The sequence below is a fragment of the Protopterus annectens genome, chromosome 8.part0 (genome assembly GCF_019279795.1).
Source record: "Protopterus annectens isolate FY-2018-M chromosome 8.part0, PAN1.0, whole genome shotgun sequence".
In the NCBI taxonomy this organism is placed as follows: Eukaryota; Metazoa; Chordata; order Ceratodontiformes; family Protopteridae; genus Protopterus; species Protopterus annectens.
The window spans coordinates 1,569,458,020-1,569,473,097 of NC_056741.1; the positions used below are offsets into that span (position 1 = coordinate 1,569,458,020).

The 15,078-nt window shown below is 41.6% G+C and overlaps 1 protein-coding gene across 1 annotated transcript in view; it reads right to left on the reverse strand.

The window, feature by feature from the left end:
• The window catches only part of ATP12A (ATPase H+/K+ transporting non-gastric alpha2 subunit), a 534,499-nt gene that overhangs the window by 242,595 nt on the left and 276,826 nt on the right, over positions 1 to 15,078 (reverse strand). The window contains exon 13 of the mRNA XM_044081130.1: positions 10,662 to 10,837. Coding sequence (XP_043937065.1) covers positions 10,662 to 10,837 — 176 coding nt within the window. The remainder of the gene's footprint in view (positions 1 to 10,661; positions 10,838 to 15,078) is intronic.

The following is a 15,078-nucleotide window of genomic DNA, read 5'->3' on the forward strand; positions in this document are numbered from 1 at the left end:
AATCCTACGAGCTGAGGTAATGGCCAGAAGGAAAGCTGTTTTGCAGGACAAATATTGCAAATCTGTTAAGGCAGCTGGTTCAAAGGGAGGCAATGTTAATTTTTCTAGAATGTAATTAAGATCCCAGGCTGGTATTGGTTGTTTCCTTGGTGGTCTTATATTCTTAGCCCCTCTGAGGAACTGTCTTAAGAGTGGGTGAGAAAATAAGGGTGGATCCGTGTTGAATTCTGCAGAAATGGCTGAGGCATGGATTTTTATGGAGGAAAATGAAAGTCCACTGTTCAGCAGCTCAGCTAGATACTGTAATACCTGAGCCAAATTCAGTTTTCTAGGGTCCTGGCCTTTTTTCTCATTCCAAGAGCAGAACCGTTTCCATTTTGCGGAGTAAGCCTTTCTCGTAGATGGTCTTCTGGCCTCCAAAATGACATCCTGCACCTCTTTGGGTAGTAGGGTCTGTTGTGGTGTTCAGGAATTTTCCATGCAGTGAGATTGAGTGTTTTCAGCTGACTGTGAAGAGTTTTGTAGCTGTGCTGAGTCAGCAGAAGAGGCATTAGTGGTAGGGACCAGGGAGGAGTATGTGTTAGGCTCCTCAGGAGTGGGTACCAGTGTTGCCTTGGCCAGTCTGGAGCAATCAGTATCATCTTCGGTCTGTCTGCTCTTGCTTTCAAGAGCACCTTGGGCAGAAGAGGCAGAGGTGGGAAAGCGTAAACTGTCCATGCTGTCCAACTGAATGAAAGGGCGTCCACTCTCCAGGCCTTTGGATGAAAGGTCCTTGAACAAAACTTTTCCAATTGATGATTCCTGTGGGAGGCAAAGAGATTTATGTCTGGCCTCCCCTATGCTTGGATTATCTTTGTAAACACTTGAGGATGCAACTTCCATTCATGTGGATCTGTCATATTTCTGCTTAGATTGTCTGCCAGCATGTTTTCCAAACCTGGCAAGTACTGTGTTTGAAGTTCGATTTGCCATTCCAGAGCCAAGTTCCAAAGTGTCATGGCTAGTCTGCACAGGGGGTATGAATGTGTTCCTCCTTGTTTGTTTATGTACCACATTACTGTGGTGTTGTCTGTTTTTATCAGTAATTGTCCTGGATGCAGGAGGTCCTTGAAAGCTGTAATTGCATTTATCACTGCCAGCATTTCTTTTTGATTGATGTGAAGGTGCTTTTCCTTTTGGGACCATTTGCCCTGAATGCACCTGTCTGTCATGTGCGCCCCCCAGGCGTAATCTGAGGCGTCTGTTGTGATGACTTGATTTGCTTGAGGCTTGCAGAATGGAATACCTGTGTTTGTTTGACATGCTTGGGCCCACCATAGAAATTCCTTTTGCAAACATGGAATTATTGGTATTATTGTTTCCAAACTGTGGCTGTGTTGAGACCATAGGTTTTTTAGGTACCATTGAAGTTTCCTCATATGCAACTTTGCACAAGGGATTAAAAGAATACAAGATGCCATGAAGCCCAGAGCCTGCAGGATTTTCCTTGCAGTAAGCCTGGTACATTTTGCTAGTATTTTGAAGTACTGAGTTAGTTGGCCCTGTTTTTCTGGCGTAAGATAGGCCATCTGGGTGTTTGTGTCCAAGTTGGCACCCAGGAAAGTTATTTTCTGAGATGGTGTTAGCCTGGATTTCTCTTTGTTGATTGTGTATCCCAGAGAATGCAGTAACCGTGTTACATAAGCCAGATGTTCCAGAAGTATGTGCTTGCTGTCCGCTTGGATCAGGCAGTCGTCCAAATAAGGGTAAATTTGTATCCCTTGAAGTCTGCAGTAGGCAATCACTGATGCCAGGCATTTTGTGAATACTCTGGGCGCAGTAGATAAGCCAAAGGGCAATGCAGAGAATTGATAGTGGATTGAACCTGCAAGAAATCTGAGGTATCTTCTGCAGCTTTGTCTGATTGGGACATGCAGGTATGCCTCCTTGAGGTCCAATGTTACCAGCCAAAACTCCTTGCCCAGCATGGGAAGAAGCTGCTGTAATGTGAGCATCTTGAATTTTGGTACGAGTAAGAATGTGTTTAGGATGGATAAGTCCAAAATGGGTCTCCAGTCGGTTCCTTTTCTTGGCACCAGAAATAGTCTGGAATAAAAACCTTGACCTTGTTCATGAGTAGGTACCTCTTGAATAGCTCTCATGTCTATGAGCCTTGAAATTTGTAGTTGTGCCTCTGCCCTTTGATTGTGTGGCAGGTTTGGCATGCCTCTCATTTTTGGAAGAGTGTGGAAATGAAATCTGTAACCTCTGTTTATAACGTCCAGGATCCATTTGTCTGTTGTGACAGTATCAAACACAAAAAGTATAGAGTGCACCATAAGCTGTATCGATTCCCAAAAATGCTCGATTGAATAATAAAGCTCGAACTTATAAGAAAAAGATCCACTTTATTAAAAGCGAAAACTGCAGAAACTGGTGTGAGCGCTTTCGCGTTGACTCGCAACGCTTCATCAGACATAAAGACATACTACAAAATGAGTCTTTAAATATACAAGAATAACATGATGTCACATTAACTTAAAAGGGCAATAAAATAAATTGTTTATACAAAAACTTCGTGTCATTGAATATATAAAAGAATAACATGATGTCACATTAACTAAAAAGGGCAATAAAATAAAATAAGTTGTTTATAAAAACTTCATGTCAATGCTTGAGGGACCTAGCAGCTAAAAAAGGCTTAATAGTGAGCCTATCATTGAGCCCAAATCTGTGTGCTTGGAGCTTTAAGATCCATTTACTTTCTCTTTCCTCCACTCTGTTCTGTAAGTTACCTAACCTTCCATCTGTGTGAACTAATTCTAAAACCAGAAACTTGAAAATATGTGTATTGCCAAGCTCAATGGTATGTTTCGCCAGTGCGTTGAGAGCATTGCCTTTGGTGATAGCATAGATATGTTCCCTAATGCGCTCACGCAATGATCTGGTGGTCATCCCTACGTAAAATTTGTGACAGGATTGGCAATCAGCCAGATAAACTAGGTTGGTGGACTTACAAGTAGCATAATGGTTGAATGTGTAAGTTCTATGTGTGATGGGATGTATATATGTGTGGGTATGAGAGCTGATAATATGTCTGCATTGATTGCAGGATTGACAGGCAAAAGTACCGATCTTGTGAGTATTGGTTGGTGTGTGATTATGAGTTCTGTCATAACATAGAAGTCGATTTAGAGATAGCATGTTCTTATAAGCTACTCTAGGTTGAGTGTCAATGAGGGATCTGATGTTATCATCTATCGTCAGTAGATGCCAATGTTTGCTAAAAATTTTTAGAACATGGTCATTTCTGTTGGTATAGGGTATAACAATTCTATTATGAGAAGTTTGTGCTGGGGTCTGATGGCTAGTATGGACATCAGATCTGGTTATAAGTGGAGCACCCTCTTTGGACCTTCTAGAATCCCCTTCAAGGATGACTTGGTCAACTAGCTTCTTGTTGTATCCTCTGGAAATAAAGTTCCTAGCTAAACAGGTTTTATGCTGTTCATAGGCTGTTTCTGTTGACGTTAGCCTAGAGACCCTGGTGGTTTGATTCCTAACTATGTTTTTGTAGATGTGTTGAGGGTGCATACTCCCTCGGTGTAAAAGATTGTTTTTCCAACAGCTCTTTCTAAAGAGCTCAGTATCAAAGCCATGTGAACCCATGGTGACTTTGATGTCTAGAAAGTCTATGTTAGCTGTAGAATGGTTGCAATCAAAACCAAGGAAATCAGTGGACTTGTTTAAATATTCAACAAAGCCCAAAAGTTGTGGAAGTGTTCCTGCCCATATGAGGAACACATCGTCCACAAATCTATTGTAGAACCTCAAGTGGCTAGAAATTTCAGAGTCATCAATGAATACAAAATCATGTTCCCATTGTGCCAACACCAAATTGGCATAGGCATTGGCACATGGGGTGCCCATTGCTACACCCTTGGTTTGTAGAAAGTATTCATTGTGATAACATAATACATTGTTCTCTAAAACAATCTCGAGAAGAGACATATATCTGTTGACAATGTGTGGAGCTAATTGATTACGTGTCAAAAGTGCTCTAACGTACTCCATTCCTTTGTCGTTAGGAATGGAAGTAAATAATGATCTAACATCCAATGTGACCAATAGAAAATTATCAAAAGATGGAAATGTATTATTAAAAATTGCTAGATTGTGAATAAAGTTGTTGGTGTCCTTTAAGATGTAACTGACCCTTGAAACAATCGGTTTTAACATCTTGTCGAGGTAAATTGACAGGGGTTCTGTTAACCAGCCCCGGCTAGACACAATGGGACGCAAGGGCGGATCAGAGGGATTCTTATGTATTTTTGGGAGCCCCCTAAATGATGGTATTGGGGGCTTTTCTACCATAAAATATAAATATAACTCATTGTCAATGACATCAGATAGTAATAAATCATAAAGCATGGCTTGCACATCCCTAATCAAAGTATTTAATCTATAACTCGGAATAAGTAAATATGTTTCACTATCTGCAAGCATGGAATGCATTTTTTCTTCATATTTGGAGCTGTCCATTATAACGACAGCTCCCCCTTTGTCCGCTTGCCTAATGGCAATATCACTGTTCTGTCTCAGTCTATTGAGTGCCTGTCTTTCATTAAATGTCAAGTTATAGAACTGTGGTTTGACACTCAAATCATTGTATAAATCAAACAAATCTTTCTCTACTGCCTGTTCAAACGCTTCAAGTAATGGGTGCTGTGGAGGTATAAATAAAGATGGTTTCCTAAAGGGTCTAAAGCTGTTAACAGATTGCTCATCACTTTCACCATATAACAACTTCAAAGCTAGGTTTCTAGTAAATAGCTTTACATCAACAACCATGTCCGTCACATCATTACAACTTGAGGGAAAAAAGGCAAGTCCCTTGTTTAGAACTGAGGTCTCAAAAGCATTCAAGCAATAGTTGGAAATATTAACAACTAAATGCTCAGAGGTGGCTGCATTATCAAAATCAATAGAGTCACTCAAGTTTTTGTTCGCCATACCTTCTTTACGGATGGCGTGATGTCGTCTGTATTTTGTGACAGTATGCCAATTTCTTGTAAATAATGCCAGCTTTCCTCCCAAGGGTGCTGCCAGCTGAGACTTGCTTGGCATGGAAAGGAGGGAGTCATTGGGTTTGTTTCCTGTATTGTTGTGCACTGTCTTCGCCACCTCTTGGTGCTGGAGTTTGCCATTGCCTGCCTCTATATAATCCTTGTGATTGTCCTCTGCCCCTTGTGCGCCTGTATCTACCTCTTTGGGGCTTGTCCATGGCTGGAAAGGACCAGTTTTTAGAAGGCCAATTTCTGCTAAAATGTGGTGGTTGAACCTGTAGAAAAGCTTTGACAGTTTGCATAGATTTGGCTTTTTCTTCCATTTTCCGTAATATCTCCTCAGCATTAGTACCAAACAGCACATCCTTTTGTAAAGGAACATCTAGAAGTTTTGCTTTCACATGATCAGGTAAGCTTTGTTCCCTAAGCCAGGCATGTCTACGAATGACTGATCCTGTAACAGCAGCTCTACTTGAGGCCTCTAGGGCATCATAGCCACATTGTAAGGTGTGTTTACCCACTTGTTCTGCACTATGCATCATATCCTGCAACTCCTTCAAATCTGGTTGTTCAGGTTGAGACATTTTATTCCTTAATTGTGATAACAGAAACTGCTGATATTTAAGCATATGAAACTGACAATTTAAGGCCCTCATGGCTAGGGTGGCGAGGTATATACCTTTTACCCCACCTTTCTAAGGATCTTGACTCTCTTCGAAGGTAGTGGGTTCTTAGCAGTAGAGGTCTTCATTCCCTTGGGACCTTGAGAAATGGTTTCAGGGTCAGCATTATGGCCTTTGTAGAGAAATTGGTGAGAGTTAGGAACTCTGTAGTACCTATCAGGCTTGACTGGAGCAGGAGGGAGGAATCCGGATTAAGGCAAGCCTCCGAATAAACATCATCAAGTATGTCCAAGACAGGAGGTATCGCCAGAGGTCTGTGTTGAGGTAACAAAAGAAATTCCCTAAGTCTTTTCTTGGAATCAGAAAAGTCTTGGCCTTCCCAATGGAAGTGTTCCCTCAAAGTGTGCAAGGTTTCCCCAAAGGAAAAATCCTCAGGAGGAGATACAGAAGGAATGGACTGCTCTGCATCCGAATCTTCATAAGGAGAGTAAGGGTGTTCCTCTACATCAGAATACTCTGAAAAAATGGAGCCCTGATCAGAAGAGGGAGAATCTTCCTCCACTCTGGGCCTCTTGTCTGGAGGGGGCTGGGAACCCCTGATAAGAGTAATTAAATCCTCAGCCATTTTAAGCATCTGCTTTTTAGGCATGGGGCCTGGGGATGGGCCCTGTGCAACAGGCCTCTTGGGATGCCTGACTGATTTGGATTTAGTAAAGGCCTTAATGGAAAAGGAAGATGAGGGTCTAAAGACACCATGGGTGGAAGTGGACCTGTCCACATTAGGAGGCTCAGCACTCACAGTGGCTTTGGTGGTTGTAGTCTGGGTAAGGGCCGAGGTACCTGCGGTCTCGGTTACAGAAGACACTGCCAAAGAAGTGTCGTCGGTAGTCAGGGACTGCATAGGTGTCTCGCTGAGAACCGGACCACGTGTAGCCGGTTTTGGCGTGGTGTCGGTTGGGACAGCGGACCTCGCGTGTCGGTCCTTATCCTTGCATTTTTTGGACAAAACGGTAGTCGGAGTCTCCGACAACATTTTATAATCAAAGGCTTTACCAAAAAAGTGTTGGGCGAACTCTGCCCGACGCTTTATAGTGCGTTTATTGAAAGTAGCGCAAAAGCGACAGCCTGAGACGTCATGGTCTGGGCCTAAACAAGGTATACAGAGGGAATGGAAATCCTTATGCGGTATTTGCTTCCCACAAGAAATACAATTGTTAACTTTTTCTGACATCGGTCTGAGGCAAGAAAAGTTTCCCCAATGGGGTACTTAGCTTTAATGAAGACTTCGGTTTCCAATTTTTCGTAAATTCAGGAGCTGGCCGACCGGCACTTGCGAACTGCTTCTGCTTTGGGCACCGCGCGGCAAAAAAGACTGAAGAACATGGCGTCGGCTGTGTCTTATATACCCCTGCCTCACTGATGTCAGGAGAGAAAGCGACAACAACCGACGCCGGACCTAGACTTTGGAATTCGGCCGACCGAGGACCCGCCTGACGGCAGAGAACCCATCTGTGATTACTGCAGCTGTATGCATGATGAACATCATCAGGCCACAGAAAGGACCATGGATGCACACAGCCCTCAAGCTGTGCTGGGAAATGTAGCCAGGATCAGCACGAGCCTGGAAACAAATATAGATCAGGTGTGCAGTCTTTTGGGACTTGACAGTTAAGCTGAATGACAATGGGGCAGCTAAATAGATGTTTGTGCTGTGACTGAAACCTGGTTCAAGGCTCCTGAGAGCACCCCAGCACTATCAGGTTATACCTCATATCATGCGTTCCGGCCCCAAAATCCAGACTGAACTACAAAAGGAGGGGGAGTATCCATATTCATAAAGGATACCCACACCTCCAGGTTAGTGGCAACGCACGAAGCATCGGAGACCATCCAGGTGCAATTAACCATAGGTAAAACTGCCCTACAGTTTGTAACATGCTACAGACCACCTTCTCAAACTCAGGAAACCCACACAGCCTTCCTGAAGACACTGGAGAGTATAAATGTCTCTCCAAACACCATCATATTGGGTGACTTCAACTACCCAAACATAGACTGGGAACATTACTCAAGCCCCAACACCCTAGCCCAAAGGTTCCTTGAGTTCATAAACTCAAATGCTATGGAACAACTAGTCACCATTCCCACAAGAGGAGAAAATATACTAGACCTGATCATCACAAACATGGGGACAAAATGCTCCACACCGGAAGTATATTCCTCATTGGTGAGATCAGACCATAAATTAATCTCACTGGAGATCCACATCCTGCCCCCACCCCCAGCAAAAAAGACCACAGTGAAGAACTTCTCAAAAGCAAACTTCACACTTCTTAAGACTGGAGTGGTATCCTTCAAGGCCCCCGAGCCAGTGGAAACCACAACCCACGCTGCTGAAACCCTTACAAATGCCTTCTACGAGCACCTCCAGGAATGTATGGATCAAGCAATCCCTAATAAAATCAAGACCTTTTCCACCAAAGGCAGGCGCCCGGTCTGGTGGACTCCAGCCATAAACAAACTCTACAACAAGAGGAGAAAGCTAAAGCAAAATCCCTAAATGGGAAGGCATCTCTGATCAATACTAGCAAAAAACTACGATCACTCATAAAATCATCCAAGGCCAACTTTGAGAGAAAAATCGCTAATGACACAAAAGACAATCATAAAGCCTTCTTTAGCTATGTTAGAAACCTGGGTGGAAACTCCCAGATATGCTCAGAATTAGTCCAAAATGAAAAAAAATCACTGAACCCACAGACATTGCCAACATACTGGCAGACAGGTTCAGTGCAAATTCTCCCTCCTCCCCCAAAGGAGAAATATCTATCCCACCAGAGTCTAGCCTCCAAAACATCTCAGATGCCCAGGTGAGAGCTGCTCTCTAAAGCAAAAACACAGCATCAATGGGACGGACGGTGTCCCCGGCTGTGTGCTACACGAACTCAATGAGGAACTAAACCCACACATAAGGCTGCTGTTTAATCTTAGCCTTACTACAGGATACGTACCCAAAGAATGGCGACGGCAACTGTGGTCCCACTCCACAAAGGCGGTGCTTCTACGGACCCTGAAATTACTGCCCCATAAGCTTGACGAGCCTTGTCTGCAAAGCTATGGAGAGGATCATAATGGAACTCATAAATAAAGACATTGGGGACCTACAGACACTGGATCCTACCCAATTTGGCTTTGTCAAGGGCAGATCCTGCCTCTTGAACTTGGTCGACTTTTGAAACAGTCACTAAGGCCATTGATGAGGGTAAGGCAGTTCACACAGCCTACCTTGACCTAGCAAAGCATTCGACACAATACCCCACTTGGGCATCATAGAAAAGCTCACCAGCTTAGATGTAAACCCATATGTCACAAGATGGGTTGCAAACTGGCTCAAGGACAGAACACACAGGGTTAGAGTTGCTGGTGCCATGTCAGACTCTAAGCTGGTCACGAGCGGTGTCCCACAGGGCTCAGTCCTGGGCCCCCTCTTGTTCGGCATTTATTTTCTGAAGTGCAGGCAAACATAGGGGATTGTGGCTGACAAAATTTGCAGATGACTGCAAACTGGGCACCATAACTGACACTCCATCAGACACAGACATCCTCCAGAAAGGTCTCATAGAAATGGATAACTGGTGCCAGAGCCATGGCCTTAAGCTAAATGCCAAAAAATGTATAGTCATACCCTTTGGGAAAAACAAGGTAACCCCTAATTACCACATAGGTGGTAATCCATTAAACACGGAAGAAGTTATCAGGGACCTGGGGACCTAAGTTGACAGTAACCTCTCTTTTGACACTCACATTGCCAAAGTGGTTAGGAAGACCTTCTACATTGCCCACCTGATCATGAAGGGATTCACATCCAGATCAGGAGAGGTCATTGTACCCTGTACTCTTCACTTATCAGACCAATGATTGAGTACAACGCCCCATTCGGAATGTACCTTACCCGACACCTGCAGTAGTTGGAAAGACCCCAAAAGTTCCTCACCAAAAGGATAAAGGGGCTCAAACATATGTCATACGATGCCCGACTGAAGAAACTCCAGCTCTATTCAGTCGCATACCGTCTGCTCAGAGGTGATCTGTGCCTGACATACAAGGCCATGTCCAACCCGGAATTAATGGACATGCTCCACCTCAAAAAATCCAAATCCACCAGAGCCACGAGAGCAAGAGACTTAAACCTCAACACGGATATAAATAGGACGTGCTGGAGGGACAGATTCATCACCCAGAGACTCCCTACACTATGGAACAGAATCCCAGTCCATGTGAGGCAGAGCCCCTCACTGACTCTGTTCAAGAGAAATCTTGACGAGTGAATGGGAGATCGTAGGTTTACCCCGGAATCATCTCTGTATCACTGCTGGACAGAGGCACAGCAAACTAATGGGTATAGTATTCTCATCCTAAGGGGTGGTGAAAGCCACAAACACTCTGGCTAGGCTTATAAATGCCCTAGGGCAGATAGCCTAGTATGAACCTATGAACCTATAATCATCCTCTTTCACTCTCTGAATGATGATCTTGCCTATGTGTAGATATCACCCTAAACTCAGGGTGCCAACAGAGTGAGATTACACTAGACACATTTCTAGTGATTTTATGCCCCACCACGGAATTTAAGTGTAAACCTGGAAGGAAGGGGAATATGAATTGGAACAACAGTGGACAAAGTGATGGCTGGCAGGCATGAAGGCAAAAGGAACTTTAAAAAAATCAGTAAAATGAGTGATATAATAATTATTTTGCCAGTGTGATAAATTCTGTAGCTCAGCAGCTCATTTTCAATTAAATTGAAGTTGTTAGACTCAAGATTCGGTCATTCACTTCACAGTTTAGCCATCCTATTGATACAGGTGTCTTGTTGTTAGTCTATGTGAACTATATTTTAGATTAATACAAATGGTAGCCGCTAAGTATTTCCTTAATGTATAACACAAGTGTCTCTTCACGCCCAACAACTGAATATTAAATGCAAACCAACCTTGATTCCAGCAGAACGACATTTAGAAACAGCGTCAGGAACAGTAGAGCGAGGAGGGTCAATCATAGACAGGAGTCCAACAAAGCAGAGACCATCAGTGGGGAAGTTCATACTGTCAACATCAAAGGGATAGGACTCTGGAAACTCATCTTCTGGTAGGTAATAGTGACAGAAACCTTCAGTCATGAAGAAAAAAAAGGAGTCATTTTGGATCTGAATTAACAGGACAACATTACAATCTGTAAATCTGTGAATTGTTAATGCTAAAATGTACACTTTTGAAGACTATTATTGAATAATTCTGGACATCAGTCACAACTACATAGGTTGTCTAACAAGTAATTGCAAATTTAGCATGTTGCTCATTAAAATTCTAAGTTTCCTTCTCATTTTAAATTGCTTTTTTCACTAACAGCTTATACCCAGACTCACAAGGCTTCTCCAATGACTCAGCAATCAAACTAGGATGTTTTGAAGTAGGGTGAAGGTTGATATTGCACAATTCCCTCTGCCAGTGAGACATCTGTTATCTCCTTATTGCCTGTCACTTTTGCCCCAGAACCACTCTACCTTTTAACTTAGGCTGCCACACCGTTATTACAGGTGGGTCAGTCAGATGGAAGAAGTGAGGAAAGGAGACTACAGTGCTACCAGTTCTTCCTCTGATAATGGTTGCAGGATAGACTATTAGTTTAAGCTCTAACTCCCACAGTGTGCTAAGGGACATCATCTGGGGGGGCATAAGACAGGTATTCTAAGAGGAGGCACGCCACTTCCTGTGACACACTCCACAATAGAGCTGCCTGTCTATTATAATAGCTGCTACCTGTCTCAGGAATTCCCAGTATCCACTATGAATTATGACACTGGGCACACCCCAGGCCAGCTCCTACACCCTCCTCCATAAGAGAGGCAAGCAGGGATGTGCTTTATTATTCCTATCCCAGTCCCTCACCCCACTGTTGTTGACTCTTTCAGAACTTGGAAGTCTAACTGAATGTAGGTCATCTAGGGTGCAGTTAAAGCTTATGTAGTGGAGCTGTAGAGAAAATGTGTCTTGACTAATAGACAGAATTGCACAACTATTTCACATATCTGAATCAAAAATGATAGCTGTGTTTGCAACTGTCCAGGCAAAATTATACCTCAATGACAATACTACAACTTTTTCAAAGCTGTCTCTTTGACCAGAAGACTAATCTCTGATTGAAACTCCGATATCCTAGTTTGGTATAGCAAGCAGTAGAATGAGGACAGTGGATGAATGCTTTGGCCTTCTTAGCAGTGTGCAGCACTGCAACTAGATTTTCTTTGTGTGTGTGTGTGTGTGTGTGTGTGTGTGTGTGTGTGTGTGTGTGTGTGTGTGTGTGTGTGTGTGTGTGTGTTAGTGTGCCTGTGTTGATGGGCACAAACACCATTGGGTGAACATTGTAGGTCACACCTCTAAGATATTAACATTGGCAGACAGATTTGGGATGGGATAGAAGCTTTCAAAATTTCTTATTCCTAGCCAGATGAATACAGTGATTCCTATTTCTCACCTCTTGGTTCCACAATAAGCCCCCTACTAATATGAAGTACCTATTGGAACATCCCCACTCTTCTAGGAGTATAGGTAGGAGCCCCCCAAGATGTGGGACATGCAAATACTGTCTATGTGATGATGGAGAAGAGTATTTTGATAGGAGATCCATTGCAACAGGTGGACTTAGTAGAGGGTAATTGTGGAACCAAGGGTTCAGTGTACGTGGCTATATGTTAGGGGTGTAATGGATTTTATATAGGGAAAATGGAGAGAGCATTATGCAAACGGATTTATGAGCACACATACTTTTGAAGTAAAAAACCACTAACAATGCCTTATATAAACACACCCTAAGTTGTTTTAGCTACACCAAGTTCCTTTTTGATATTTTGGAGGTTATTAAAAAAGACTACAGAGGTGGGTGTTGGGAAAATAATATTGAGAAAAGTGAACTAAGGTGGCAATTGAGACTGAATGCCATAAACCCCCCTGGTCTTAATGATCATCTTTCCCTGGTTCCTATTTTGAACGAGAGAGCTTTAGTTTTATAAATGAAGTGACAAGTGAATATTAACGTCACACAATGTTTTATTGTCACAATTATTTAAACATTATGCACTTTTTAAGCATTACAATAATTTTATTGATGGTTTATTTATGATTTTTTTAGGTGAATATTACTTTATTTTTTCTTAACTTTTCTTGATTAATTAATAATTCATGTTAACAAGATTAATTGACAACTCTATTTTAGTGGAGAAACCTGCTGTGGATTTGGTTTTGAAAAAGTCCTGTTATTGGGAAGGATGAAAGTGCTTACCATATTTTATTGTTTTATTGTTGAATAAAGTGTGTCTTGGATTGTGTAAAGTTAATAGAGCCTCAAGTGGATCACTGTGTGGGATTTTCTGTTTTACCAGAATGTGTCTGTATGAAATGAGTCTGGGAAAAAGAAGGATTCAGTACATCTAATATAAAAATAATTTTCTTTGTTCGTAGATACTGGGGGTGAACTGTGTTTCTGTTTTCCTTCAAAGGCTGTTGTGTATATCACTATATGTTATTATTAAAAAGGGCCAGTATTGGTCTGTGCTTAGCACTGATAACACTTGTTGTGGTCCAAATCAGTTTCTTGGACAACTTTAAACTATTCTTTTGAAGAAAAAAAAAAACATATAATTTGTAATGAGCTGAAGTAAGACTTAAGTACTTGTTGATTTTTAAGGAAGAGAAATTGCTTTTCTCGGAACTGCATCTTGCTTTTCTGCTGTAATACATTCCAGCTCAATGTGTGGTTAAGTCCAACTTATTCATGTTAGAGCAGACATAAAGAAAAGTGCTGGTGTCATTTTAAGTTTACTGACTGACACACACATAGAGTCATGTTTCATTACTTTAGGATCCCTGTTTCGAGAACAGCTGTAGCAAAACTGTCCTCCACTGGCAGATGGCAGGTTGGGGTTATCTGTAATTGCCTTTTTCTGTGAGAGCTTACCAACTCAACTGCTTCTTTCTCCTTACCCCTCTCTCTCTGTCTGTCCACGATTGAACAGTTTCTGTGTTTGGAGAAGTGAAACCTATGTGTGTGTACCATAATGGACTATCTGTAAGAAGAATGCCTATTTTGCTTACTTTTTATGATTGGTGCTGCTAACATTAGAACCACTTGGCAGACACGCCTTTATCAGGCTGCCTGGAACTCTTTCCCTTTCCAGTATGCATCACTCACCTATCACTTTCTAGTTCTTCATTTATAGTACTGAGTTAAAGGAAGAAAAAAGGCAGGGATAAGTGAAAGCAGATCTCTAGAAAAGGATAAGAATAATAATCGCATAACAAATTCCTAAAATATCATTGGTTAAAACATTACCTTCTCAAGTGACTAATCTTTAATATTGGTTTAATGTTATTAATGCCATTTGATCTGGGAAGCGTATTAGCTAGCAAAGTATTTATCTACTTATACTCAACAATCACCTTATCTATGGTTTTGTGAGACAATCTGTAATACTAGAAATTTAAACAGATGCATCTTACCCACTTTCTGCATATGCTTAACATGTGCATTTATACTTACTGCCCTTCTTATATCCAAAAGATGGTCATATATTCATTTCTTCAACTTATGTTTTATCTTTTAACATAATATGCTGAGCATGCCATACAAACAGCAAACTATATAACATTTTTAGAATCACAGTCAAAAAAACAATCACATTTATAATATGGTTTAATAATAAGTATATAAACATTTTCTCTTTATAAATAAATTAAAAAAACTGCATCTAGTACAAGGTACAGTTCCTTTTCACTGAATGTGTCTTCTATTAACACTCCTATCTTTGTTTAAAATTTTAAGATATTTGATAAATAAAGGATGTTTTCTCACTTATTATATTCTTCAGCAAATCTAAATGATCAAGAATATGGCAGTGTTTCTCAGTAATACCCTTAACCATTGTAATATGTCTGTTATATGTTAGAGCCATCTTTATAGGTCAAGACCTTAACCATTACCATTATGCCAACCTCCCCAAAGGTGGGTGTGCTACCTTTTGAGTTTCTGAAGTCATCTACAATCAGAGAGAGTTACTGTACTATTCATACCTGTGAACACTGCCTTACTTATATTCATGTAGTTTGACATAACAAATGACTCAATGTCACACAATTCTGATTCTTTAAAACTTCTCTTCTTAAATTCAATACACATATCACTAATTTGTCTATCCAGTAACATATCATCTGTTTTAAATCTCCCCAAACATAGCATGTGAGAGTGTTCAATCTCGCCGTTTTTTTCTTACACACGGGTTCGGAGCCAATCCTCGGCTCTGAGTCGGCCGAATCGCAAAGCTCTGAATCTCAGAGAAGCTTGAGACCAGCCCATAT